This window comes from Siphateles boraxobius, unplaced genomic scaffold (genome assembly GCF_051911475.1).
Source record: "Siphateles boraxobius isolate OS27281-9 unplaced genomic scaffold, OSU_SipBor_1 5, whole genome shotgun sequence".
In the NCBI taxonomy this organism is placed as follows: domain Eukaryota; kingdom Metazoa; phylum Chordata; class Actinopteri; order Cypriniformes; family Leuciscidae; genus Siphateles; species Siphateles boraxobius.
The window spans coordinates 12,136,970-12,164,240 of NW_027509141.1; the positions used below are offsets into that span (position 1 = coordinate 12,136,970).

At 37.9% G+C, this 27,271-nt stretch overlaps 1 protein-coding gene across 3 annotated transcripts in view; it reads left to right on the forward strand.

Annotated features, from left to right (window-relative positions):
* Positions 1-1,233: 1,233 nt before the first annotated feature.
* The window catches only part of rpn2 (ribophorin II), a 43,935-nt gene continuing 17,897 nt past the window's right edge, over positions 1,234-27,271 (forward strand). The window contains exons 1-12 of one of the 3 annotated variants that reach the window (XM_077202815.1): positions 1,234-1,311; positions 1,600-1,710; positions 3,967-4,154; positions 4,452-4,547; positions 13,984-14,159; positions 14,264-14,339; positions 17,071-17,205; positions 19,785-19,961; positions 22,232-22,350; positions 24,423-24,528; positions 25,022-25,113; positions 25,201-25,315. In XM_077202815.1, coding sequence (XP_077058930.1) covers positions 1,698-1,710; positions 3,967-4,154; positions 4,452-4,547; positions 13,984-14,159; positions 14,264-14,339; positions 17,071-17,205; positions 19,785-19,961; positions 22,232-22,350; positions 24,423-24,528; positions 25,022-25,113; positions 25,201-25,315 — 1,293 coding nt within the window. In that variant the 5' untranslated portion in view covers positions 1,234-1,311; positions 1,600-1,697. Of the gene's footprint in view, positions 1,711-3,966; positions 4,155-4,451; positions 4,548-13,983; positions 14,160-14,263; positions 14,340-17,070; positions 17,206-19,784; positions 19,962-22,231; positions 22,351-24,422; positions 24,529-25,021; positions 25,114-25,200; positions 25,316-27,271 lie in introns of all 3 variants that reach the window. The other 2 variants (XM_077202816.1, XM_077202814.1) reach the window with 2 other exon arrangements.

Below are 27,271 nucleotides of genomic sequence, written 5' to 3' on the forward strand. Positions count from 1 at the left end.
GAGAGAACACAAGTTTACCTGATTGTTGTTCCCGCAATTCACTCTCATGGGTTTTTTCTTCTTCCTCTTTTCGTGACCAGAAGGATAGTTTCGCTTCATTTTGTCATGGATGTTGTACACATTAACTGACACGAGATGGAGGCGGGGCCTTAAGTAATTTGTGGGGTCTTACGCACCGGTCGCGTGCAGCGCTGCAGCCACGTAAACAGTTTGCCCTTACCTTACTGACTTTCACGTTCGGTGCACGAATGGAAGTGAATGAGGCTTTGCGAATTTAAAAAAAAAAAAAAAATGTATCTAGGCCTATGTGAAATTCTGCAGCCATTGTACGATTTTTTTTTTCTCGGAAGGGCAACTTGAGTCGAGAAGGGCATATGGGCAGTTGCCCGGGCAACCTGAGCAACCCCCCTGTGCACGTCCCTGAATGGTTTAGTCTATGATTAGGGTAGGATGAAGGCGTACATTAGCCATACTGAAATGAATCCCGTTAACAGTTATTTAGCTACGTATTTAGGAACATAGTTAATTCACTCATTAACTATCTCTCCGGTTTCATTTTATGAAGTTAATATTTAACGAACATTGCTGCAATTATAGTCGTTGCTTTCTACGTTATGGGAGCAGTCCATTTCCCTCCTAAATCATTCATTTGTACATGCACAGCGTAATTATTTATATTTTATGTTGGTTGGAATTCTGAACGGACCGCCACTGCAGACCTCTTTGCGTGATCACGTAGGTAGCCTAATGGCTGAATTTATAAGCAAGATCATGGATCAATAGCCTAATTACAGCCCAGTAGTGCTAAAATAAATATCATGAGATGTCCATCATCAGATGAGCCGCTAAAGCCAGTGCTACTACCCATGCGAACATGAACACTAAGCTTTTCCCTCCAAAAAAACCCTAAAACTTTTCTAAGTAATATACAGTAAGTAAGGCTATTTCGTTGTCACCCTGCCTCTCCAAATGCAAAACTGACATTAACTAAATGCAATAATGCAGTAACAGCTGAAAAACTACTTGGGTGTGTGTTTTATTTTATATTTACCGTTCAATAATGTAATTGCTGCTGTCTGTCCCATAGAAGAACATGACAGCCAGTGTGTTTTGGAACTATTGGGGCTTACATGAACCACGTGACAGCCATAGCTGCGACATCAGAGCGTGTCGCAACCCATGGTCGCAACTCTTTCTCTCTATGGCCCTGCTAGCAACGTTACCGGAGTGGCCAATCACAAACAGACACAAAGCACAACATATCTTCGGTCCTTCAGTGCGGGACAGTCCTTTTTAATTTTTACAGAAACGGTATCATCGTTATAATTTCTAAAATATGTTCATTTTAACGTACACGATTATAAAAATACCTTTAGAAGTAGGCTACATTTATTAACATCTCTCACGTTTCATTCATTTTTGCATGACTTGGCTTACACCATATCTAGTATGTAGGGGTGTTTACGCCTCAATGTAATGCCGGTTTCATACATTTTAAATATGTGAGAAGTTTATTTTTCATAAAATACATGATTTATAATGTATATATTACATATAATATTGTTTTATTTTTATTTTTATGTTGGATATTTTTATTAGATCACATGAACGCATAGTTCACCCTACACCGGTAAAATAGATTTCCTCCGCGTGTCCCGGAAGTTCTTTGAGCTTTTGGTGACGCTGCATTAGGCGACATGGCCCATCTCGGTAAGTGTCATTTTTGCACGTTTTTATTATATATTTAATATTAACGTTTATTAAAACATATTATGAGTAAACAGTCATGCGTTACTGATTTGCAGTTTTATGAATGCATTTGATCAAAATTGATTCGAATAGTTGTTCTTGCAGGCAGCTTTCGCCACCCACTCAATCAGCCCTTTCATTTATTCTGATATTAATACGTAAGATATTATATTATTTTTAAAATAGTGTTGTGCGTAGTATTTATCCAGAGTCTGTATACGTTTTATTAGAAATGTATAGTCTCGTTAACAGTAGCAACAACATAGTAGGCTACTATAGCTTTTGAATATAGTAGCATTTATAGTGGACACATGTCATTTCTGGTATTTAATATTTAGGGGCGGCTTCCCGGACAGAGATTAAGTCTAGTCCTGCCATAAAATGGCTTTTTAAACCAGATTAACAGAAATATTTTGTCTGTCATGGTTTTAAATAGTTCTCCTAGACTTGGTCTAGTTCTGAGTTCAATAAGCTAATTTCCTGGAGGAAGACTAGAGCTACTCTAGGCCTAAATTGAGGCTTAAATTAAACCTACCAGGAGGCAGGTTTAATTTTAGATTAATGTTGTGTTTCAAAGAAGACGCATGTATTACTTGTACTATGTCAGTGAAAATCAATATATACACACGCATAAATAGATACATACACACATATTTGTATGCTTGTGTGTGTGTGTGTGATATAAATATATATATGTGTGTGTGTGTGTGTGTGTGTGTGTGTAACAGAGGTAAAATCTGTGTGCCTGTAAGCTTCACTTCCCTGGCCTCAAGAGGCGCATTAGCCTTCCATGCTGGAGACCCTGGTTCGAATCCTGGTTGGAGTGGGTAGAGTAGGAAGCCGTTTGCTCAAATTATTTTTATAAACAATTTTTGAGGGAACGCAAAATATTTTACAACGAATGCAAATTTTCTCAGGGGAGCGCAAAACATTTGTGAGAGAACAAAAGCATTGACGAATATTTTTTTTCGCCCATCTTATATCATTTTTCTTTCACCATGTCCCTTTAGGGGCTTCGTAGATTCCACTGCTGATGTGTGCAATTTTTCTTGCTATTTGCTTTAAAAGAGTTTTCTCATGTTCAGTGAAGTTTTTTGTTTTGTTTTTGATTGCAATCTTTTTTTGGCTGTCATTGTTTTCTTTGATTGGCTTCTCAGTTTCATCCAATTTTAAGCTTTTCTTTGTCCATTACATATTTTATAGGCAACCTCTATCATGCTAAATTCAGATTAGCGCAGTTGGTTTTAAATGAATCTGGTTTATTTTAGTTCACAGAACTCCATAGTCCAGGTGTTAGTAATCTGTAATTAATCTGTGTTTCAGAAAGCTATTTTTTAAGCCACGATTAACTATTCTAGATTATGGGATAGCCTACTCCTGGCTTAATTTAAACCCTGTCTGGGAAAACTCCCCTTAAGTTTCTAAAGTACTCACTTTTGTTGTTGGGTAATAAAAAGCTAAATAAGGGCACTTATTCTTGGGTTTTAGCTGGGAATTTTACGTTGACATTTATTAATTTAGTAGATGCTATTATCCAAAGGGACTTACAAATGAGAACAATAGAAGCAGAAAAACTAACAATAGGACAACAATATGCAAGTGCTATTACCCTTCCCAGTTTAATCTAACTCAGTACATGCACTTTTTTGTTGTTGTTGAAGACAATAGATATAGAATAGATGATAAAGTGTTAGCATTAATGGATTAGCTGTTGCCGAAAAAGAAAAAGATGCATCTTCAGCCGTTTCTTGAAAATGGAATGGACTCAGCAGCTCTGGTTGAGTTGGGCAGGTCATTCCACCAGCATGAACAGACCAGGAAAAGGTCAGAGAAAGAGATTTAGTGCCTCTTTCAGATGGCACAGCACCACAAGACAGTATTCACTTGCAGAGTGCAAGTTTCTAGATGGCACTGGATGGATGGATTTTAATATTGTGATTTCTAGGCCTGGAAAATTCATGGACATTTCTTTAGTGTATACACTTTTCAAGTTAGGCTCAGCTGTAAAATATTTAATTGGCTAGAAATTGCTCTTTTTGAGGGCATTCTCTATAAAAGTATATTAATAAAACTTAAACAACCCAGCTCTTTCCACACCCACAACATGCACCTTATGCTTTCCTAGCATCCAATCACTTTCCTTGCTTGTCTCCCTAAAATGCTAATGTGTCATCATCAAATGAACTGCATTCCATTTGTACATGTACCCATTTGAAGGTTTCTTCAGCTTGCTGGTCTTGTCCCTGGTTTTTGAGACCCAGACCTTGACGCCATCCCATCATCTGACCCCCACCGATGTGGCTAGACTTCAGGCTGTATTGAGCCAACCCCTCACTGACCTCAAGTCTGCTTATTACTCTGTTGTTGGACTTCACAAGTTGGGAATCTTTGTTGCGGATGCAGATGTAAGAAAAATCTTTCATATTGGTGAAATGTCAATTTTTCTTATACAAATGCCCGGTTTCTAAACCATTTGTTTTTTATAAACGTGCCTTAGAAAACAAATTTATTGTTGTGCATCTTGCGACAAAGCAACGGCACTGACATATTTTAAGATATCTCAGTGCAAGTTGTTTTCAGTTAAAACAGCTCAGACATGCATTTTAGTCCGGGACTAGCTTAAGCCTTGTCTGTGAAACCGGGGGTTAATGTTAGTTAGTCTTTGTCACTGTCTCTAATTTTGTCTTTCCTCTCTAACTCAGGAGACATGCCGGTTTATCAAATCAAACTTCGACCCTTCTAGTGTCGAGTCGCTGTTTTATGCGGCAGAAGCCAGCCAAGCTCTCTCTGGATGTGAGGTAAAATACATAGTATCTCTCCTTTTTTTCTTAATCTCAGTTTAGCTCCAGCTCCATAGCAGTTAATTTTGAAAGCCATTTTTAATTTAGTCTTCAGACAAAAATGCTTTGACATTTTCACATTTGAGTCATTTTTGTCTTCATTAATTTTTGTCGACGAAAAGTAATTGCATTTGTGTACATTTTTAGTCATTACTTTGTCAAACTACAGTTACCAACATACATTTTGGTAGTTATTTTATATGTAGGACACACTGCGTGGGCAGCAGCGGGAAAACGTAGTGGGTCTGGTCAACCTGTCATTTCGATCCTGGGTGACCAATAGAAAGGGGCCTTTCATTCTGGTTGATCGAGACCGCCCACTAAGACCGCTTTTTTCGCAAGCGAAACTTTTCGACTGGCAAGCTAAATATTTAGACCCGTTTGTGATGAAAAAGTGTTCGAAATGCACAAAGAAAAATAAAGGTTTTCAAAGATTTACACGCACTGCAAATCATTTTGTTATCAACTTCTTTATTTTTGAGCCTTAATGAGACTTTTTGCAATCTTTTATTTTCTTAAATTACAAAATAATTTGTTTTACTCTCGAACAGAGTATGTTTGATTGAATAAAAAAGATACAAAGGAAACTCCTTATTCTTACGCAGTGTAGAGAGCGTGCGCATGGTTGCCAGATTCCAAAGATTAAGTAAAACAATGGGTAGAAAATGTTAATTTTAACAGAAAAGCTCTGATTGGGTAATTTAAATTCTTGAAATCTGGCAACCATAAAAACAGTCTCTATTATTTTGTCTCCTCCTTTATTTGACGAAAACAGACAAAATGACTAAATATGGTTTAAAAAAAAAAACTTGACCAAAATCACTCTTGTTTTTATCAACATATCATCATATTTCACGTTGATATAGTCAGTTATCGTTTAATGATGTTTGTGTCGTCTCATCATCGTCTCGTCTTAGTCATGGTAAAAATAGGTTGTCAACAAACATTTTTCGTCATAGATTTCGTTAACGAAATTAACACCGCTCCCTAGTTCAGTAGTTCGGGCACTCACCAGGAAGTTAGCCAATTTAATGTCTCAATTGTAAAACCCTAGAACATTTGGTCCCTAAAAAATCCAACAATGTGCCACAAAACCAAAGGAGCATCAATGCTCACTATATTCCCTTAACACAATAGTTTCCTAACTGGGGGCTCACGGCAAGGCTAAGGGATAATGTACAGTCAGCAGACTGTTCTGCAAAAGAAACCTCGTCAAGGGTGATACAAGACACTCATTGCGAAATTATTTTGCTTATTATGCAGCTACTTACCACATAAGTAAATAATTGAACACTAATTGAACTGCCGGTATGAGAGTGTCGCAGATACATCGGTATCGGCGTATATGACGCAGATATGCCGCCGATATGAACACTTTTTTTTACAGAACATATAACGCGGATAAAATGCTTGTAAATTGTGTAACTACGTAGTTTGTCCAGCAGAGCGTGCTCCATTGTTTGGTACTGGCGACCCAGGTCACTGTGGTGACACCAGCCAAACTTCAGTAATGAGGTCTCTTCAGACACGGTGTTAGATGCGTGCACACATCACCACAGTGACCCAGGTCACTGTGGTGACACCAGCCAAACTTCAGTAATGAGGTCTCTTCAGACACGGTGTTAGATGCGTGCACACATTAGCTTCCACTCCGCTGACAAGGTATGAAACATGGCTAGCTAGCTAATGTAGCAAACGAGTATGATAAGCTTGTTGTGAGGGTAAAAGGACATTGTTTATTTACTTTATATTGTCTCATCTGGTGACAACATAGCGTTAAATCACCATTCAACAGACTCCACCGCACTGCTAACTAGTTAGCAACTTACTTTTAAGACTGCTTGTCTGCTGCTGCCTGAACAAGACAACAGATGCGAGCGGCACGATGTGACAAAGACAGTTGAACCCATTATAATCAGTGATGTTGTTCACACTGGGTGTGGCGCGACATGAGCGACAAATCTCCGACAGTAAACTGATACCTCGTTCTGCTTTGTAATGGGCACTTTGCTGCGTCCAGGGTAAACAGCTGTTGCGACGCGAGCAACAACGTCCAGTGTAGAGACTGTGTTAAAGCCCATTCTGCCTCTAACGCTACATTACAACATCAAGCAATATTCCAATAATTTATATAATTATAACACTTTATATAGGGCCATTTTGCACAATGAGTAGTTTCAAGTTTAGTACATTTTGGTAACTACTTTAAAATATTAAGTAAAAGTACTGTACTTAAGTAATTAAACATGTTTCCATTATGGTATTATTACTTTTACTTTAGTAAAAGATCTGAGTACTTCCTTGTTTCACTGGTAATAGAAGATAACAAGGTTTTGCCAGTGACACTTTTGATATATTTATTGATAGAAGTTATTTTTTATATATAACTTGACTAAATAAAAAGACAAAGTCATTAGTGAAGATTATGCAACAGTATTTAGAATAGAATTTAGAATAGAACATGCAATGCAAACTAGTTTGGTTACATCTCAAATGTATCATTCTCATTCTATCTTTCACCCTGCCTCCATTACGTTGTGACTTTGTCACACAAGTGTTGACAGGGGGTGTGATAATGGTAAAAAATGTGTTTTTATATATAGACTCACCTAAAGGATTATTAGGAACACCATACTAATACTGTTTGCCCCCCTTTCGCCTTCAGAACTGCCTTAATTCTATGTGGCATTGATTCAACAAGGTGCTGAAAGCATTCTTTAGAAATGTTGGCCCATATTGATAGGATAGCATCTTGCAGTTGTTGGAGATTTGTGCGATGCACATCCAGGGCACGAAGCCCCGACTGTGGGGGCCATTTTAGTACAGTGAACTCATTGTCATGTTCAAGAAACCAATTTGAAATGATTCAAGCTTTGTGACATGGTACATTATCCTGCTGGAAGTAGCCATCAGAGGATGGGTACATGGTGGCCATAAAGGGATGGACATGGTCAGAAACAATGCTCAGGTAGGCCGTGGCATTTAAATGATGCCCAAATGGCACTAAGGGGCCTAAAGTGTGCCAAGAAAACATCCCCCACACCATTACACCACCACCAGCCTGCACAGTGGTGACAAGGCATGATGGATCCATGTTCTCATTCTGTTTATGCCAAATTCTGACTCTACCATCTGAATGTCTCAAAAGAAATCGAGACTCGTCAGACCAGGCAACATTTTCCAGTCTTCAACTGTCCAATTTTGGTGAGCTCTTGCAAATTGTAGCCTCTTTTTCATATTTGTAGTGGAGATGAGTGGTATCTGGTGGGGTCTTCGGCTTTTGTAGGCCATCCGCCTCAAGGTTGTGCGTGTTGTGGCTTAACAAATGCTTTGCTGCATACCTCGGTTGTAACGAGTGGTTATTTCAGTCAAAGTTGCTCTTCTATCAGCTTGAATTAGTCGGCCCATTCTCCTCTGACCTCTACAATCAACAAGGCATTTTCGCCCACAGGACTGCCGCATACTGGATGTTTTTCCCTTTTCACACCATTCTTTGTAAATCCTAGAAATGGTTGTGCGTGAAAATCCCAGTAACTGAGCAGATTGTGAAATACTCAGACCAGCCCGTCTGGCACCAACAACAATGCCACGCTCAAATTTGCTTTATCACATTTTTTCCCCATTCTGACATTCAGTTTGGAGTTCAGGAGATTGTCATGACCAGGACCACAACACTAAATGCATTGAAGCAACTGCCACGTGATTGGTTGATTAGATAATTGCATTAATGAGAAATTGAACAGGGGTTCCTAATAATCCTTTAGGTGAGTGTGTGTGTGTGTGTATATATATATATATATTAGGGTGGCCCTTATTTTTCAAGTTTTGATTTATAATTGTCTGACCCCCTCCAGTTGTTCCAATACATGAAAAAATAATTCAGGCAAAATATGAGGTCATTTGAACAATATTTAGAGGTGGCTCGATGACATTGAAGTTTTGTATTCAGTTATTATGCTCAATTTGTGATAATTACCACTTGCCTAATTTTATCTCAACTATTTAAATGACATACTTGCCTATTTAACCCTTTCGCACGTACGATCACAATAATGTTTATTTTAGGTTTCAGACATATATGTACAAAAAAAAATACGTTTAGAGTTTGTAAATTACACACTGATGTCAAAGGAAGAGGCAATAATAATCCTTTCCATTATAATTAGTTTTATTCATATCAGATACGCATTGTGTAAGTAACTTTAAAGTTTACTCTATTCTTCTCCCAGTTTACCTGCCACTTTCTTTTATGTATTTCGGGAGAAGTGGATGAATTCACGTGTTGTACATACAACAGATCCGATTCTCTGAAATCCGTCTGCGGCACAAACTAAGATGGTGGCGCCCATCGCGCATACAGCTCAACTAATGCGATCGTTATAAAGGTGTTTAAACAACAAAACAGTTCCACAAGCATATATTTATATCGGAATATCAGATATTTCATGTTTCATATTTCAAAAAAGGAAAAATGACAAAAGCAGATCATCATTCATTCAGCTCTGTTGTTGCTGCGGTGTGTCACGTGACAAGCAATGACGCGCTCACAAGATTATCTCGTTAGCCATGTGGAAGGAATTGAAGGGACTAAACTACCCACAGGGACCATCGTTCTCGGCCATTTTTTACATCGTCACAATGTTCTGAAAGAGGATATTCGAGCAGCAGCAAACAATACCATACAGAGAGTGGAAGAATTTTGGTTCCAGGCAAGAATTCCGGTCAAGCATCGACAGGACTCCGTTAAAAAACTTTAGCAATTATTTTGTGACTGGAAGGGGTTGAAAAAGAACAAGAATCGCCAAACAAAGACTCAACGGGCTAATGAAGCCACTTTCACAGATATTATTGGAGGGTTGTTTGACATTGCACATGCAAATGCTATTGAGCTAATCGATGCAGAGACTTACTCGAAAGAAGAGAGAGAGAAGGATAAGCTCTTCCTCGAACTTCAGCGGCAAAAAGGACAACCTGGTTGCATGTTGGGTGTCGACCCAAAGTGTTGTTGCTGCAGCAACAGAAGCAGAAGGAGAAGCAGGATAAATTGCAAAGCCAACGCCATCGTTCTGAACAAGAAAAAAGTATTTTCTCAGAGTCAGTTGTATGGAGAGCAGCAGCAGCAATAATTCCGAGAATAGTTCATCAGAATCGGATAGTGGAAATCCTGGACTATCCACCACAAGTAGGCCTGGTGCACCACCAAGGAAACGGGGTCGCAATCACATTATATCAGCTCCTCTGTCAGCAATGCTTGATAGAAATTTACTTAGTGACAGGGCTGCCATGATGATTGTTTTTCGAATCTGCCAAGGCTCTCAGACAAGACCCAGAAGCTCTTGCTCTAAACAGGTCAACCATCCAGCGTCAATGTCGAAAACACAGAGAAGCAACCGCCGCCGGCATTGTAGAATCATTCATACCAAGAACGGCGCTAATGGTCCACTGGGATGGCAAGTTGATGCTTGACTTAACAGGTAAAGTAAAGGTGAACAGGCTGCCCATTCTGGTTTCAACAATGGGGGAAAAGAAGCTGTTGGCTATTCCAAAGATTTCCACAGGAACAGGGCAAGCAGAGGCCCAGGCAGTTTACAATGCCATCAGAGAATGGGGACTGGACCATCTTGTTCGTGGTATGTGCTTTGATACGACCAGTTCCAACTCTGGCAGACTGTCTGGAGCCTGTATCCTTCTAGAGCAGCTGCTTGGACGGCCACTTCTACATTTTGGTTGTCGGCATCATATATTGGAGTTGGTGTTGGCTGCCGCATTTGCAGTTTGTATGGGACCCAGCAAGGCACCGGAAGTCCTCATCTTCATGCGCTTTCAAGGACAATGGTCATCCATTGATCAGAAAATGTATGATGCATTTTCAGATGATTTTGCCTCATCTGAGCTATCTGTTATCCGAGATGAAGTCATTGCATTCTGTGAACAGCAGCTGCAGGATATTCAGCCAAGAGATGATTATAGAGAGCTGCTGAAATTAATGCTAATCTTCATGGGAGTGAAATCACCTGATACAAAGTTCAGAGCCCCTGGCCCAATGCATCAAGCTCGCTGGATGGCGAAAGCCATATACAGCATCAAGGTCTGGTTATTCCGATCCCAGTTCAAGCTGACGGCACGCGAATCTCGTGGACTGCTACGTCTTTACATATTTCTTGCCAAGATATACATCAAGTTCTGGTTTCAGGCACCTGTGGCTGCCACCGCACCTAGGAATGATCTACAATTACTAGTCACTCCACTCATATCCTGATCGAAACATCAGTACAGATACATTACGAAAGATAGCTGGGCATCTCTGGTACTTGTCGGAGGATTTGATACTTTTCAGCCTGTTCGATCAGCAGGTGGATTTCACTACGAAGCGAGCAATTCTCAAACCATTAGAAGAGCGGGTCGGTGAGAAGGATCCGCCGAAACGCACTCAAGTGGACATGCTCACTATAAAGCAGAAAACGCTCGATAACTTTGTCTCGAAGTCCAAGAGAAACCGGTTTTCAATGCTGGGTTTACCTGATGCATTCATGTCTGAAGATCCCGAATCATGGAACTGTAGAGATGATTTCAAAGCTGCGGAGGCAATAATCAATAGTCTGGCGGTGACAAACGATCACGCAGAATGTGGTGTTGCGCTCATCCAAGATGCGTCACAATCCGGGCGCTTTAGGTGTGAAGAACAGCTGCAGTATGCTCTGCAAGTCATTGAGCAAAACCGAATACAATTTCCAGATGCCAAGAAATCAACGCTGCTTGCTGTTAAAGGGTAAGTTCGGCGTTCTACAAGTAAAGCTCTGTTTTAAGATCGTTTCTGATTAAATCGAACGGTTAAGATTAAAATTTGGACACAAAGACGTGAAACTCACCGAGTGGTCTGGGGTGTTCACTGATATGCTCACGCAAAAATCGCTGCAAAAGATGCTTTCCAACAGGTTTTATCGTAGTTTTTGGAAGAATGTCTGGTTGTGAGGCGTTGGAAAAATAGGTCCACAGTAGGGCTGTCGCGATAACCGCAATATCGCAGTACCGCGATACTGACAGGCCAACCGCAGAGGAACGCAAGTAACCGCAGCAACCGCGAATCGCGTTTTCTTTTTTCATAAGGCCACCCTTCGTAGTTCGTACCATGTGTATTGAATGTTAAATAAGTTAATAATGATAACAAGACTGTTTATCATGGTGATTTGTACAGAGGATTCGTGGATTTGGACTTAAGCCTAAACAGACAGTGAATGTGTTCGACTGAGCGCGTGCGATTACCTGCGTGCGTCTCTCCGAAGTCAAGTCATGTATATTCGTGAAAAGGTTGCCGTTTCCAAGGAAAGCGAAATATTTGTCGTAGGCTATACGTGTAAGGGTATTTACCATGAATGGCGTCAGCGCTGGTCAGCATTACACAGCGCAAGGAAGCCGTGGGGGGAAAGCAGCGAGTCACGCATTGAATCAATGCCATTGGTCTCTATTAAGTGAAGAATTGCTTCCGCTTTGCCCAAAAGTGAAGCATTGCTGGCCAGCTGAGCCTTGAAAAGTGGAGCTCAAAGTTAAAGAATAATTAACACCTTGTTTCATTACATCTATCATTTAAGGAATCACCTTTTTGAACTTTTTCGTTGAATGAACGGTTTAATGACTCACTCGACAGTCCGTTGGCGTAACAATGTAACTGCGCGCTGAGTGACAGTCTTTCAATGCGCAGAGACGCTGTTTAGTTCGGTTACATTGGTTACATTGTTTTTGTGTATGCTGACCACATCATAACATGTATTTATATAGCAACAAATAAATATAAATAAATAAATGGCGGTAAAACCGCATATCGCGCTATTGAGCCACTCAAAATTACCGCAAGGGAAATTCCTTCACCGCGACAGCCCTAGTCCACAGTTTTACAACAAATGGTAAAACACCTGTTGGAAAGCATCTTTTGCAGCTATTTTTGCATGAGCATATCAGTGAACACCCCAGACCACTCTGTAAGTTTCACGTCTTTGTAAACTAAAGTTTGATGCGTTTATATGAATGATTGTTCCAATGCACCTATGAAACCAATGTATAGGTGGGGGGGTGCTAACACAAAAACCTAAAATTCTCGGGACATCAGCATGTGTCAATTTTAATCTTAACCGTTCGATTTCATCAGAAACGATCTTAAAACAGGGCTTTACTTGTAAAACGCCGAACTTACCCTTTAAGAAACTCTGAACTATTGACTTTGAACTGTGCAAACTGTAAAAAGATGCGTATCATCAGTTATCTTACAATGGTCAAATGTATGTTGTGTAAGATATATTTGGTTAAATAATTATTATTGTACTCCCATTGAACTGTGAAGTAATAGGTTACGTAATTTGATGCATTCTGCAAACTGTGTATAATATTGAATACAATACTCAATGCTAAATGTTTTAGAAGAAAGAATTTTGCTGTAGAATTGCCTACAAAAACAGCGAACTTTGATGTGCTTGAGCTACCTCTAGATATTAATATTTTTGCCCCATTTTTTTTCTGGGGTGTTTTTAGCATAAATGGAACAACTTTGGGGGGTCAGGCTGCAGAAAAACGAAAAAAAAAAAAAATCCTACACTTAAGGGCCACCTTAGTATATATTCTGTTTATGTATACTGTATTCTATATACAGTGCCAGTCAAAAGTTTGTACACAAATGGGAAAGTGTGTCCAAACTTTTGACTGGTTCTGTACTATAATATACACATAAATAATATTGCTACTGTATTATAATATACACATACATAATATCGGCCGATATATCGTTATCAGGCTTTTTTTACTTCATAATATCGGTATCGGCCCCCAAAAATCCATATCTGTCGGGCTCTAATTTTTAGGGCTGTCCCCTAATAGTCGACTAAAAGTTAGTTGACTAGAAGAGGCTCAGTCGACCAAAATTGTATTAGTCAGATTGTATGGCTACAATGTATGGCTAAAACATTATGCCCCCTATGAACTGCCTATGTAAATTTATGTAGATCTTTTGTTTACATCAAATCCATGCTTTAATAGTAGGGTAATCGAAGTCCAGTCTGTCCGTTTAATGGTTTGCAACCATAGAATTTTACTTGTTTTGTTTTTTTCTTTCAATTTTGACATTCAAAGGCACAATACTTTTTTTTTCTCTTATTCCGTGGATCTCGCCCATTTTCTTCCATTTGTTACCACTGTTTTGCTTGCCAGTAACTGCAGTAACGTAACTGTGATAGCTGTCTGCTAAAACTCATTAAATATGGTAAACTTAAAGCCCAACCGTGTTTGCTTAATGCACAAGAATCAATGAGGTTTGTTTTTGTCACGCATGCACGTTTGCTAATTCAAGTGTGAAATGCTCTTATTTTATGGTCCTGTAATAACTATTGCTGTATTTTGATCCTGACAGATTTCTTTGTCCAATGAAACGCGTGATTTGCTGTTGGCTACAGTTAGTGAGGACTCCACTGCATCTCAGATCCATCAGTCTGTGAGTGCTCTCAGCTCCCTTGGGTTACCTCTGGCCTCACAGGAAGTGGTCAGTGCCCTGAAAGCTCGCATCTCTAAAGAGGATAATGTCTTAGCGTAAGTACATTTCTTAACATTATCTTTTTTCTTAAGTCTTTCTTTGTGGAATCTTTATTCGTTAACATTTGAGACATATCTCTGATTTTCTCTTTTCCTGACAGAATTATTCTGGCACTGCAAACTGCGTCTCGTCTCTCTCAGCAAGCTGAATTTGGAGATATCCTGGAGGAGATTGAGGTGTGAGAGTTTAGCAAATCCTTTCTGATTTATTAGCTATGGAACAATCAGCTGTAAGCTGGAGAATAAACAATAGAAATACTAAAATAACACGAGTAACACTGGAACTGCCTTTATTTATAATGTAATTCAGTTAGTATAAAAAGGTGACTTTGCAGTTAATTTAAGTTAATTTAGAAAAAATAAGTAATTACATTAATAACAATTAACGTTATACTCGTTAACTAAGTTATACTTATTATAAAAATAAATAATAGTGATGCTCCGATTGATCGGCCGGCGATCATGATCGGCCGATATTGGCTAAAAATAGCTTGATCGGCGAACCCCAAAAGCACCGATCAAAAAAGCCGATCACATGACTTAAATTACTCGCCCAACTTTTTTCCACCTGCATGCGCGGCGCACGGGCACACAACAGCAGAGCGGAGAACATAGATTTGATTATTAAAAGCGTGTATTCTAATGGTCTAGTGGCAGAACTTTTGCCTAGCGCGTCAGAGGTCCTGGGTTCTATTCCGCACTCGTATAGGGTTTTTTCTTCTCATCAAAACCGATTATGTTTGTCAGGTGTTGTATATCAGGCAGGGACACGTTTGTGTATATTTTGTTTTGTAATTTCACCGGAACGAATAGAGTCTCTCCACAACAGATTGAAGCGCGCGTCCAAGTGAAGACTGTGCGCGAGCCACAAGAGAACACAGTATCCGCACCACTGATTGCAGCAGCAACGAGCACTTTGATCACTTGATAAAACAAAACGAACAAATGAGCCTCTTATTTAACAAATTAACAAAATTAATGCTCTTCTAGTTAATTTGAGATGTTTTATTTTAATTCTATTGGTAAATTCGTGCCGCAAGATGTTTCAAAAGTGGTGGGGACATGTCCCATCCGCCCCACCCGCAATTTACGCCCATGCTATCACTTATCATTAGTCTTCCCTTGTCTTTCAGTCTTAGGCCAACTCCCCCTTTTTTTTTTAATAGGTCATTATGCTTTCCTTATGCCTTATTTGAAGGATGGCTTATAGTAATCTAAAATATTTTATATTTTTTGTCATAGTTGGAAATACACAGATAATAATAACTTGCCATAGTTTTGTCCTTTGTGGCAGTAGCCAGTTTTGGTGTAACAAGTTTTACATATTGCTGCCAATTAGTAAATGTAGTTAATGTATTAAGAGGCTACAATTTCCAAGGATGCCTAATGCCGAGTTCAGACTGCACGATTTTAGCCCAGATTTTGGCTCGCCGACAGGTTTTGTTAAATCGCCGACAAATCCCCGAAATCACAGGCAAACGGGTGCTCGTTCACGCGAGTGACAATCACGCAGTGTGAATGAGCAAAGATGCGATCTGAGAGAATCGCCGCCGAGTTGCAGACGCCCGTGAGATATTTGGCATGCTAAATATCTGGACCTGTCCACGATTCACAATCCCGCTGTGTGAATGTCTTCTGACTGAAAACTACATCGGCGATGACCGACATGCAATGAGAGAGCAAGATACAGGACAGCAGGCTGTTCGGGGAGGAGTTATAGACCAGAATATCAGTATTTTAATGGATAGGCCTATATTTACAATTATATCAAACAGAAACAAAGCACAAACATTTGCATGAACAGCAGCAACAAAAGGACATTTGCAAAATGATTTATTTACCCCCAACTCTCTTTGCAAAACACAGTCCTTGCTCCCCTCGTCTTTTCCTGCATAAACTGTTTATTTTTTTATTTTTTTCATCTTCGCTACAAATCAGTGCACAGATAATTTGGATCGCAATCTTCTTGTAGGCTATCATTTTTAATAACAAATTCAGTGTCGCGCGAGAACTCCGGTCTCACGCATGCTGATCTTTATTTCCGTTATTTCCTTATCCCTTCTCGCGTTTGTTTGGTTGTGAAACGTAGTTGCGGACCAGGCAGAAGTTGTCGGCGATTCTTTCTTTTGTAAAGTCATGCAGTGTGAAACCTCCTGTTGCCGATCCATCGTGCAGTGTGAACACAGCAGCAACTGAATGTTACGCCAGATAGTCATGCAGTGTGAAAACAACAGTGACCCGATTATTTTCAAAATCGTGCAATCTGCATAAGCATAAGCACTCGGCATAAGTGTAACTTGATCCCATCCCATTAAGCGGATCTAATGTGTGTTGGTCTGCCTAACCCCTCTTTGTTTGGAATAATTTTGTTACTCTGCCTTATTTGGGAAAGATGGCCTACAGTAGCCTTAAGTTATCTAATTTTCTAAAAAACAATTAAATAAACACTTGGTGGTTCTTCAAGATCTTGACTGTAGCCTATTTCCACTGTTTTTTTTCTCAATACAGTTAATTCATAGTTAGTTTCATTTCTACAAATGGTGCAAACTCTGCTAGATTATAGATAAAAGATTCCCATTCCTCTGCCATTCTGTGATCGGCAGTGATCGGCAATCGTCAGATCATGATTTTGGTGATCGGACCCAAAAATGCTGATTGGAGCATATCTAATAAATAAATTAGAAATTAAATATGCTTCATTACAATTATAAGTGCAAAATATAATCAATCTTAGTGGTCCTTAAATACTAGGTTAATCTTTTTTAAGAATTTGTACATTTTGGAATTAAATATGACCGATTAATGTTTTTAACAGTCAACCAAAGACCAATCTAATTTGTTGCACTGTTTTTCTAACTTTTATGTTTTGTCACATGGTTTGTTCCACAAACTCCTTTCTTTATTGTAGGATCTGGCTGCCCGTTTAGATGATCTAGGAGGAGAGTATCTTCAGTTTGAGGAGGGCTTGGAGGCCACAGCACTGTTTGTTTCTGCTGCGTACGCCCTGTCTGATCATGTGGACATGGAGCCCCCCCTGAAAGAGGTTTGGAGTTCAAAATAAATATATAACTACACTACCAGTCAAAAATTTTGGATCGTAAGATTTTTAATGTTTTTAAAAGAAGACACTTCTACTCACCAAGGCTGCATTTATTTGATAAAAAAAACATTAATATTGTGAAATATTATTACAATTTAAAACAGCTGTTTTCTTTGTGAATGTATAGTAAAGTGTAATTTATTCCTGTGATCAAAGCTGAATTTTCAGCATCATTACTCCAGTCTTTAGTGTCACATGATTCTTCAGAAATCATTCTAATATGATGATTTGATGCTCAAGAAACATTTCTCATTCTTATCAATGTTGAAAACAGTTATTTACATTTTTATTTCAGGATTCTTTGATGAATAGAAAGTTCAAGTACAGTAAAGATATTTATAATGTTACAAAAGATTCCATTTCAAGTAAATGCTGTTCTTTTGAACTTTCTGTTCATCAAAGAATTCTGAAAAAAAATGTACACAACTGTTTTCAACATTGATAATAAAAATCTTTTTTTTAGCATCAAATCTGCATATTAGAATGATTTCTGAAGGATCATGTTACACTGAAGACTACTGGAGTGCTGAAAATTCAGCTTTGATCACAGGAATAAATTACTTTTTTAAATATATTAAAATAGAAAACAGTTATTTTAAATTGTCATGATTTTTTTATTAATATTTTTTTTTTAAATGCAGCCTTGGTGAGCAGAAAAACATATAAAAACTACATATAAAAAAAACATAACTACTCATTCAAATCTTTGCCTGGTATTGTATGCAGAACATTTTCCTAGTAGCGATGGTGTGAGCTCTATCAGTAATATCAGATCAGAAATTTTGTCCGAAACAGCAATTTTGGACGGCCGGAATTGTTTTAGTGGGCCGAAATCAAACACTGACGTTTAAAGGAACACGCCGACTTTTTGGGACTTTAGCTTATTCACCGTATCCCCCAGAGTTAGATAAGTCCATACATACTCTTTTCATCTCCTTGCGTGCTGTAACTCTGTCTGACGCACCCACTGCTAGCCTAGCTTAGCACAAAGACTGGAAGTAAATGGCTCCAGCTAGCATACTGCTCCCAATAAGTGACAAATAACGCCAACATTTTCCTATTTATATGTTGTAGATTACCCTGGTAGTAATCTCTATTAATCTCCAGTATTATTACATTGTTTGATACAATATTGTTTTATTTGATATTATGTAAATGTGAATTTTTATTTTATATTGGTTTATTTATTATTACTATGTTACTTATATTTATATTGTTTCAAGATTTAAGTTAATAATGTGTCCAGTTTGGCCCTGTAAATAAAAGGGTATTGTTTTTTTGACAGTTTGTGAGGTTTCGTTTTCTTAAAGGGTAACTAAACACTAAAACAACTTTTTTTAGTTAAGGAGTTTCATAAATGCTGTTCATTGATTCGAGTACATTTTTTGACATTTGGGTTTAAATTGTTTTAATCCTACAATATATGGTGTAAAAACATCTGAGTGCTGCCCTCTTCAGGTTGAACGGTGGCTATGCAGTTGAATTTTCCTATTGGAAGTTGTGGTACCCTTTGACGTCAGAGGGTACCAGCTAACCACGCCCTTGCCTACAGAGAGATGTGTCTCAGGTGCACACCCCCCCTCCGCTGGGCTCTGCCCACTTTTCCAGCATTTTTTAAATATTGTCAGTGGGTGGAGTCAGGCTCTGACCAGGGGTTTAGTTACCCTTTAAGTACAGTTTCAAGAACCGTTTAAGCACCGGAACCATTTAAAAAATACAGAGTAGGTACTGGTATCGGATCAAACCCAACCGATACCCAACCTTAGTTTTGACTCTATCTGCGTCTATTTCATCCACACAATGAATATAAACTACATCAGGTAAACATGCCAGTGTGACACTAGTGCTGGATTAACTATTGATTTCTTGATTCTAATTGATACTGATATGCATTCTTAAATCTCAAGTTCAATCTTTTAGCTTTTTTCTGTTAATTTGTGAACAAAACATTTGTAGCGCTCCTGGCATCCAATAATTGCAATAAGCTTTGTGCTTTGTTACTTTTAATATGAAACACAGTTTCAACTTTCAAACCATAAAATTCCAAAAATAAATGTTGTTTTGGCGCTCTTTTATATGACGTGACAGATCGCTGTAGCCCCTTGTGTAGTTCAAATGGGAACACGAATCAAGCACATATGAACTGATCATCATTTCCTCCTTACTACTAGTTACATCATGAAATAAACATGAATGAACATCAGAAGGTATGTTAAAATAAACAGTACTACTTGTACTGAAATCAATCATGGGAAAAACATAAACAATTTTAACAGATTGTATACTTGTATATTGAAAGCTAGTCAGTTACCCATAAAACCATAAGTAAGCTAGAAAAAATAACTCTAGAGAGGAGCATTTTGATAACTATGAACTATATTACATATTCATTATATTTTTACTTGCCCTTTAGTGATTTCTTTGAATTCAGAATTTGTTGAACAAGTTATTACAGTTTACTAGTGTTTAAATGTTTATATTTTAACAACAAATTGGAGTAAAAACACACTTGTCCATCACAGGATCAGGTAATCCAGCTGGTGAATTCCATCTTCAGTAAGAAATCTTGGGACTCTCTCTCAGAGGCATTCAGTGTGGCCAGTGCGGCTGCAGCTCTTTCCAACAATCACTTCCATGTGCCTGTTATTGTCAGTACCCAGGGCCCTGCTGCCGTATCCCACAGCCAGCCCTTCCTCCAGGTAGGCCTCAATTTTAAGTGTACACTCTGTAAATATCTATGAAAGGAGTCATGAAATGAAGAATCAAAATGTTCTTGACATTTAGACAAAACATGTTACTCTGCAATAAAAACATACTGCAAGTTTCAGAGCTCATAACTAACTTCCCAGTTTAAAATATGAATTGTTCGTTTCTACCTTTCTCAAATGTATTTGAAATCGTGAGGATTCTCCACCACATGCACTTTAACATGCGTCATTGCCATAAATATATAAAGAAGGTTTTGAACAGCCCGTCTGTCCATCAATCACAAGAGCGATACTGTTGTTGGATAAGATCGTCAAATAGCCTTTCTAAAGATACAAGCAGGATCTAGGCTGAAGTCAAAATTAATGATGTGCCTCACCGACTGAAAGAGAGTTTTCGTTTGTTCTGCACATTTTACAACGGACTGTTTTGTGAATTATCTGTTTTTATTTTAATATATTTTATTTAAAGATACAGCATTGGCAACGTTGGTAAGTACATTTATTTTTATTCTCACAGAAAGACATTCCAAATCCATTTCTGTTTTTTGCCAGAAGCCATGTGAACGCTTGGAGTACATCAGAAATAGAATGAGGCATCAGTTAACTGTCTGGGATTTTTCGTGTCGTGTTGCGCCACATTAAAGATTAAAAATATTAAAACGATTAAAGATTAAAACTACTTCTAAGAAACCAATTAATGTCCAGAGGAAATACAGCCACAATGTCATAAACAGTCCAGTTGTGTAAAAGAAAAGTGTGATGAATGCTGGAAAAAAGAAAGCGATGGAGAAGTTCTTGTTTAAAAACTTAGACAGTGTAGAAGGCATCACTGATTGATCTAATGGGTTCCTTTTGTTTTTTATCACGTCTAGTGTAGACACTGTGTTACTATGTGGTTTTTAATAAATGTGAAACCAGTGCTTAAAGTGTTAGTTCACCCAAAAATTAAAATGTCGTTCCAAACCCGCAAGACCTTCGTTCATCTTCGGAACACAAATTAAGATATTTTTTATGAAATGCGAGAGCTTTCTGATCCCTCCATAGACAGCAACGTCATTGCAACTTTCAAGGCCCAGAAAGGTAGTAAATCATCGTCAAAGTAGTCCATGTGACTACAGTGGTTCAAATTGAATTTTATGAAGCGACAAGAATACTTTTTGTGGGAAAAAAAAAAGACTTTATTCAACGATTTCTCTTCTGTGTCAGATCTCCTACACTTCACTTAGAAAACGCAGTACAGCGCTTCGGGTCCTTCGTCAGAAATTGAGTATTCTTCATAGAGTGAAAATTAGGAAGGAAAATTATAATTTTTACAAATATTGGATGTTTAAGATGGAGTGTGAAAACGACTCACTAGCATGTTGAGCACAAGCTCTGCTGCCAGCAGAAAGACTTGGGGTGTGTTCACACTTGGCAGGTTTGGTTCGATTAAAACAAACACTGATGCGAAACACTGGAAAGGTGGGTCTCTGTCCTCTTCTAGATGTGGTTCGACTGAAATATGAATGCAGCATAGACATCTAAACAAACCAAAAACCGTACGTGTTGTGGACAGAATGCTTAGGCATACCTGCTTTTTCTTGTCATAGTTCCGACCCCTGTACTAAATTGTAATGGGCAAAATCGCGACTGTCTACTTACAGCTGATCTTTGTTTGTGTGTGTAACAGAGGAATTCCTGGCACTGTTTTGACTGCTTTACACATTTTCTAAGCTCTTCATGAATGGTAAAAATGCCATCATATGCACACAAATTCAATGAGCGCTTTTAGCCCAGCACACAGCATTGTTTTGGATGTTCGGTAAGTTCTGTCGAAAAATATACATCATATATCATAGTTTTTTTGTTGTTTGTTCATTTGTTTTTTATTTTTAGGTTCACTGTTAAATGACAGTGTTAACGCTAAGTGAACCAGGATTAAAAGCTGGATTTTCTGGAAAGTTCGCTTTGTCGAGCTGTTTCGAACTCCCAAAACAAACATTAAACAAAGTTTGTTTTGGTTGAAATGATGTCACATCAGTTCATTCTTCAATTTCGCTTGAAGTATATTGGGACCGTAAATGTATAGTTTTCTTTTTTGGTCTGGACCAGAGTGTGGTCACACCCTTACTCTTTAAAGGGTATTTACCAAACTTGGACATCTTTCAGTTGTCTGGTCTTGTGATCAGTCTTGATGATAAGACTGAGGTTTGTTTTTCCCAATTCCCAAGTAATTTCTTTTGCCCTGAGATATTCTGTACTGTCTGTGTTTGTCAATGCAGCTTCAGGTGACTGATGTCTTGTGCCAGCCGCTCAGTTCAGCCAGGGTGCTAGTGGAGTCCGCCAGTGCTGTTTCCTCAAAATCTGCCATCCTGAGTCAGGCACAATTCACCCTCAGAGAGTAAGTGCATTGTAGATCATGGATATTGCTTGTTCTAGAGTTACAAAATACCAAAATGTTAGTAGTTTATACCTGTGAAATGTCTGGTATTGATACTAATACCATTGATTGGCTATACAAATTTGAAACCACAGCAAAAACTAATATGCATTGAACATACTTAAGAATTAATTCTTAAAGAATTGGTGCACTCAAAAATAAAAATTGTCATAATTTACCACCGTCATGCCGTTCCAAATCTTTCATTCATCTTCAGAACGTAATCAAGATATTTTTAATATTCTCTCATCATCTTTGCCCATTTATCGGAAGTCTGTGCAGGTAAGCTTGAAAAAAGTACATGCATACATTGTAAAGTAATCGAGAAGAATCAAGAGGTTTAATCAAATTCTTCTGAAGAGACACGATCACTTAAATCATCTTAAATCACTTAAATCATTGACCACATAAAAAATGATGTGGTCAATGCACATACATAGAGCTCATAAAACATGGTCAATGACAGCTCAGACGTGCTTACTTGACCTGCAAGAACCAATGAGGTTTGTTCTTGTGTCAAAAGCACGGTTGGGCTTTGTGTTTATACTAGGGCTGTCAAAATAACGCGTTAATTTCGATTAATTAATCTTAGAAGAAATAACGCGTTAAAAAAAATAACGCAGATTAATCCATTCCGTTTTGACCTTTGCGGAGGCGTTCTAGCATTCGTGCAAAAAGGAGGGAGACAAGAACGCGCTGCTTGGATCATTGTTTGGAACATTTACTTATAACAAACGGAGTTCGTCAAACTCTAAAGTACCACATAAATGCAAAGCATCCAGGAGTTTGTGCGTGAGTCGATGAGTGTGTCTGAGAGAAAGCGCGCTTGTGTGTGTGTGTGTTGTAACTTTTCACGCGCTCTCACGTCACACAACCATTTTCTCACGCACAGAAAAATCGCGCACCAAAGAGAGGACACGGAAACAGACAAGACAGAGCACGTTACTTATGATATTAAAAAAATCTCAGCTCTCAGATTCTGTTAATTTTATTACGAAAATCAAACAATACCGTTTTGGCGCTTGTAAATCATCTCTAGCTAATTGTAAATAAACACGAATGACCAATGTTTAAAGATACAGTAGGGCAGCCTAAAACTTACCGAAATGTATATTCCTCGATCAATCAGTGTTTTTCAACCGCGAAAAGAGGTCAATAAAACAGCTGGAGAACAATTATGTCACATAACATTTAGCCCTAAGTTACCTCAGGAAAGCCATTTCATGACCATATAGCATGTTATAGTTGGCTATAAAAAAAGAGCTATAGAGAGTATTTTTCAAAATGTATGTAGCCTACTACTATATTACGTATGTATTATATTTTTACTTATATCAATGTTGTTTTGGATAATAAACACGCATTATATTTAATTTGAGCTATTTTTAACCTTAAATACTACCAGCTGATATGGTAATATCTCTGTATTTTTACAGCATTGGGTGAGATTTTTTTTTTCTTGAGAAAAATGAATGCCTATCTTGTGTACCTAATATTTATCCAAATGAGTCAATATTGCATCAAATCACAATTAAATTAAATTAAATTGAAATCGTGAAATTTGTGTCAAGCAATAATAATAAAAACGTAGCTTACCAGAAATTGTACCATGTAAACATTGTAAGATTGTGTATGCGATTAATTTAGATTAATTAATTACAGAGTATGTAATTAATTAGATTAAAATTTTTAATCGATTGACAGCCCTAGTTTATACTATATTTTAAACTATCTATTTAAATATATAGTGTGCACACTGCTTGAATATTTTAGATTTGCTGAGTAAGTTACCTGAAAAACAAGAACATTTGCAATTGAGGTAAAAAGTAAACAATACTTTGATTTGGTACTACTGTAGAAGGACTGCTATTCTTATATTTTGTTTTATATTTTAGTATTAGTCTGGTTACAAAATACCAGTATCATTTTTTTGTTAAATATTTCACAATTGTGGATAAGTAATGCAATAATTAGCTTGACGCCTATAATTTTTGAAAATATTGAATGTTTTAAAAGTCTTTTCTCTTTCACAGTGGGGTTTTTGAGCTGAATTTCATGGCCAGCCAACCAGCGAGTGGCTACTATCAGTTCTCTGTTGTCATTGATGGTGACAGCCGATTTGTTGCCAACCATGTTGAGGTAGTCAACTGAATCTTTGACATGTACTAGGGGTGGAAAAGTTGAGTTGTTTGTATCTGTTTAGCTTATGTGTCTTGTCATGACTACTCATAATTCACACATTCGGTCAAAGAGTTGACCTCAGCGTTTAAGTCTTAATTGTTGCAATGAACTGTGATTCATTTCCTTATTCACTCAACATTCACGTTTAATTGGTCAAGTGAGCATTCATTTACATTGTAGCTATGCAAAGAATAATTGCTCTCTGACTGTTCAGTGTACAATTATAAGGTCAAGAGCATGTCACATTTGATGTGGAGATTTTCAGACTTCATAGGCCTCTTTCACTGAACAGAGTAAAAAAAAATACAAAAAGACACAATTACTGTAATTGCTGTATTTTTTTTCTTTCTCCCAGCACATTCGCATTTACGAATGTCCATTTTAATGTATTACAATAATTTCTTAGTGATTTTAAAGCCTAAGTTGAAACTTGTTTGATTTACTTTCTCAGCTCAAAGTAAAGGTCTCTACCCGGGTTGCAATCAACAACATGGATTTGTCTGTGGTGGACAAGGACCAGAGCATTGGCCCCAAAACCACAAGGCAAGATTACCTTTAATCAAGCTCCATTTCTTTTATTTTAATTTTATTGTAAAACTGTGCTAACATATGCCAAATTCTGTTCTGCAGAGTGGAATATTTAACTAAAGCCAAAGCGTCTTTTATGGCGGACAGCCATCAAAACTTTGTCATGATGTTCCAGTTGGTTGATGAGACCACAGGAGTGGAACTCACCCCTCACCAGGTGATTATTACAACCAAAATTATTTTATTTTTTTGAGCTTGTATTTACATCATAAAGCATAAATTGTGTCCTATTGTGTAGTCCTTCTATTTTTTTTGCTTTCATTATTATGATAATTGTGGCACAAGCGTTTTTGTCCTTTGAATGTCAATTTTAGAGTGCACAAATACCAAGGGCAGTCTTAAAAACAATATGTCTGCTTCATAATTCAAAGAATGAAATGAGAAATTATATTTTATGCCTATTTTCCTATTTGTACATATTTATTTGTACATATCCTATTTGTACATTACTATTTATACATATTCCTATTTGAATATGTTCCTGATTAACTAGGCACATTCTCCCAACTAATTCTGAGAAATTAACGGATTAAATTGTATAGTATTTATCAAGGTATATGTTTTAACTTAGAATCTCTTTAGAATTACTTTAAAGTTAAATGTCCTCCTGATGTGTTACAGTAATTTGGAGGAAAATATGCTTATTTGTCATGAAAAGTCACAGTGCAAAATATTTTAACATTCCTTAAAAATACTTTTTAAATGCAAAGTATAATTTCTTGAAATGTGAGAAATTACATAAATATGTTCAAGTTTTCAGAGAAAACCAGTATTGTTAAATCAGGGTTGCCAGCTTTTCAAGCTCTGTCTCAAGACAACACAAAATAAAAGGACACTGCCCAATTTCTTTACCGTTTAATGGAGTCACTTGCCCCAGCGTATAACATATTACAATTCTGTATTGGTGTGTACATAAATGGTAAAAATAAACGGTGCGCTACCTATAACGTGGAGGGAAGCTCTTTTGAGTACCAACATTTTTGGGGCATGGACACGTTTTTTTACTGGAGTAGGATTTTTCTCCATCTCTGGTAAGATAGCATTCAGGATGATTAAGTGTGTTCATTAATTATTAGGGGTGCAAGTGTGGTTCCGTACGGACCAAGCCCCACGGTTCGGCACACATGTGATTTGCGGATTAAAGGGTTAGTTCACCCAAAAATGAAAATTCTGTCAGTATTTACTCACCCTCATGTTGTTCCAACCCCGTAAGACCTTCGTTCATCTTCGGAACACTAATTAAGATATTTCTGATGAAATCTGAGAGCTGGATCATTCCTCCATACTCCTCCATAGGCTTCTTCAGGGATTGAACTTGAGAAGAGAAGGAAATGAATAGTTTAAATAAAGTCGTTATTTATGTTTGTTTTTGCGCACAAAAAGTATTCTCGTCGCTTGATAAACTTAAGATTGAGCCACTGTAGTCACTTGGACTATTTAACGATGTCTTTAATAACTTTTCGAGGCCGGCAAGTTTCAATCCCTGAAGAAGCCTATGGACTAGTATGGAGGAGTGATCCAGCTCTCAGATTTCATCAAAAATATCTTAATTCGTGTTCCGAAGATAAACGAAGGTCTTATGGGGTTGGAACAACATGAGGGTGAGTAAATACTGACAGAATTTTCATTTTTGGGTGAACTACACTTTAACTGCTAAAATTAACCATCATTCGGACATGTTTTGTCTTGCCAATTTACACTTTCAAACGATTTTTTAAACGCGAAAGAAGAGGGAAAAATCAGGACTCGCCCGCTATTATCGGTGCGCACAGCCTCACACAACCGAAGCACGCAGAGAGAGAGGATAAGTGTAGGGTTAGTGTGCTATGTAAAGTGTTACCTTGAGAACCAGACCAAAAAAGTTATGTGCACCCCTGATTATGTCCATCTTTCCATTTCGCAAGTTTGCCATAACTCATGTGGTGGTGGTGGTGCAGTGGATAAGACACATGCCTTTGGTGTGAGAGTCCCGGGTTCGAATCCACTGTGAGACACCAATGTGTCCCTGAGCAAGACACTTAACCCCTATTGCTCCAGAGGCGTGCGACCTCTGACATGCATAGCAATTGTAAGTCGCTTTGGATAAAAGCGTCAGCTAAATGAATAAATGTAA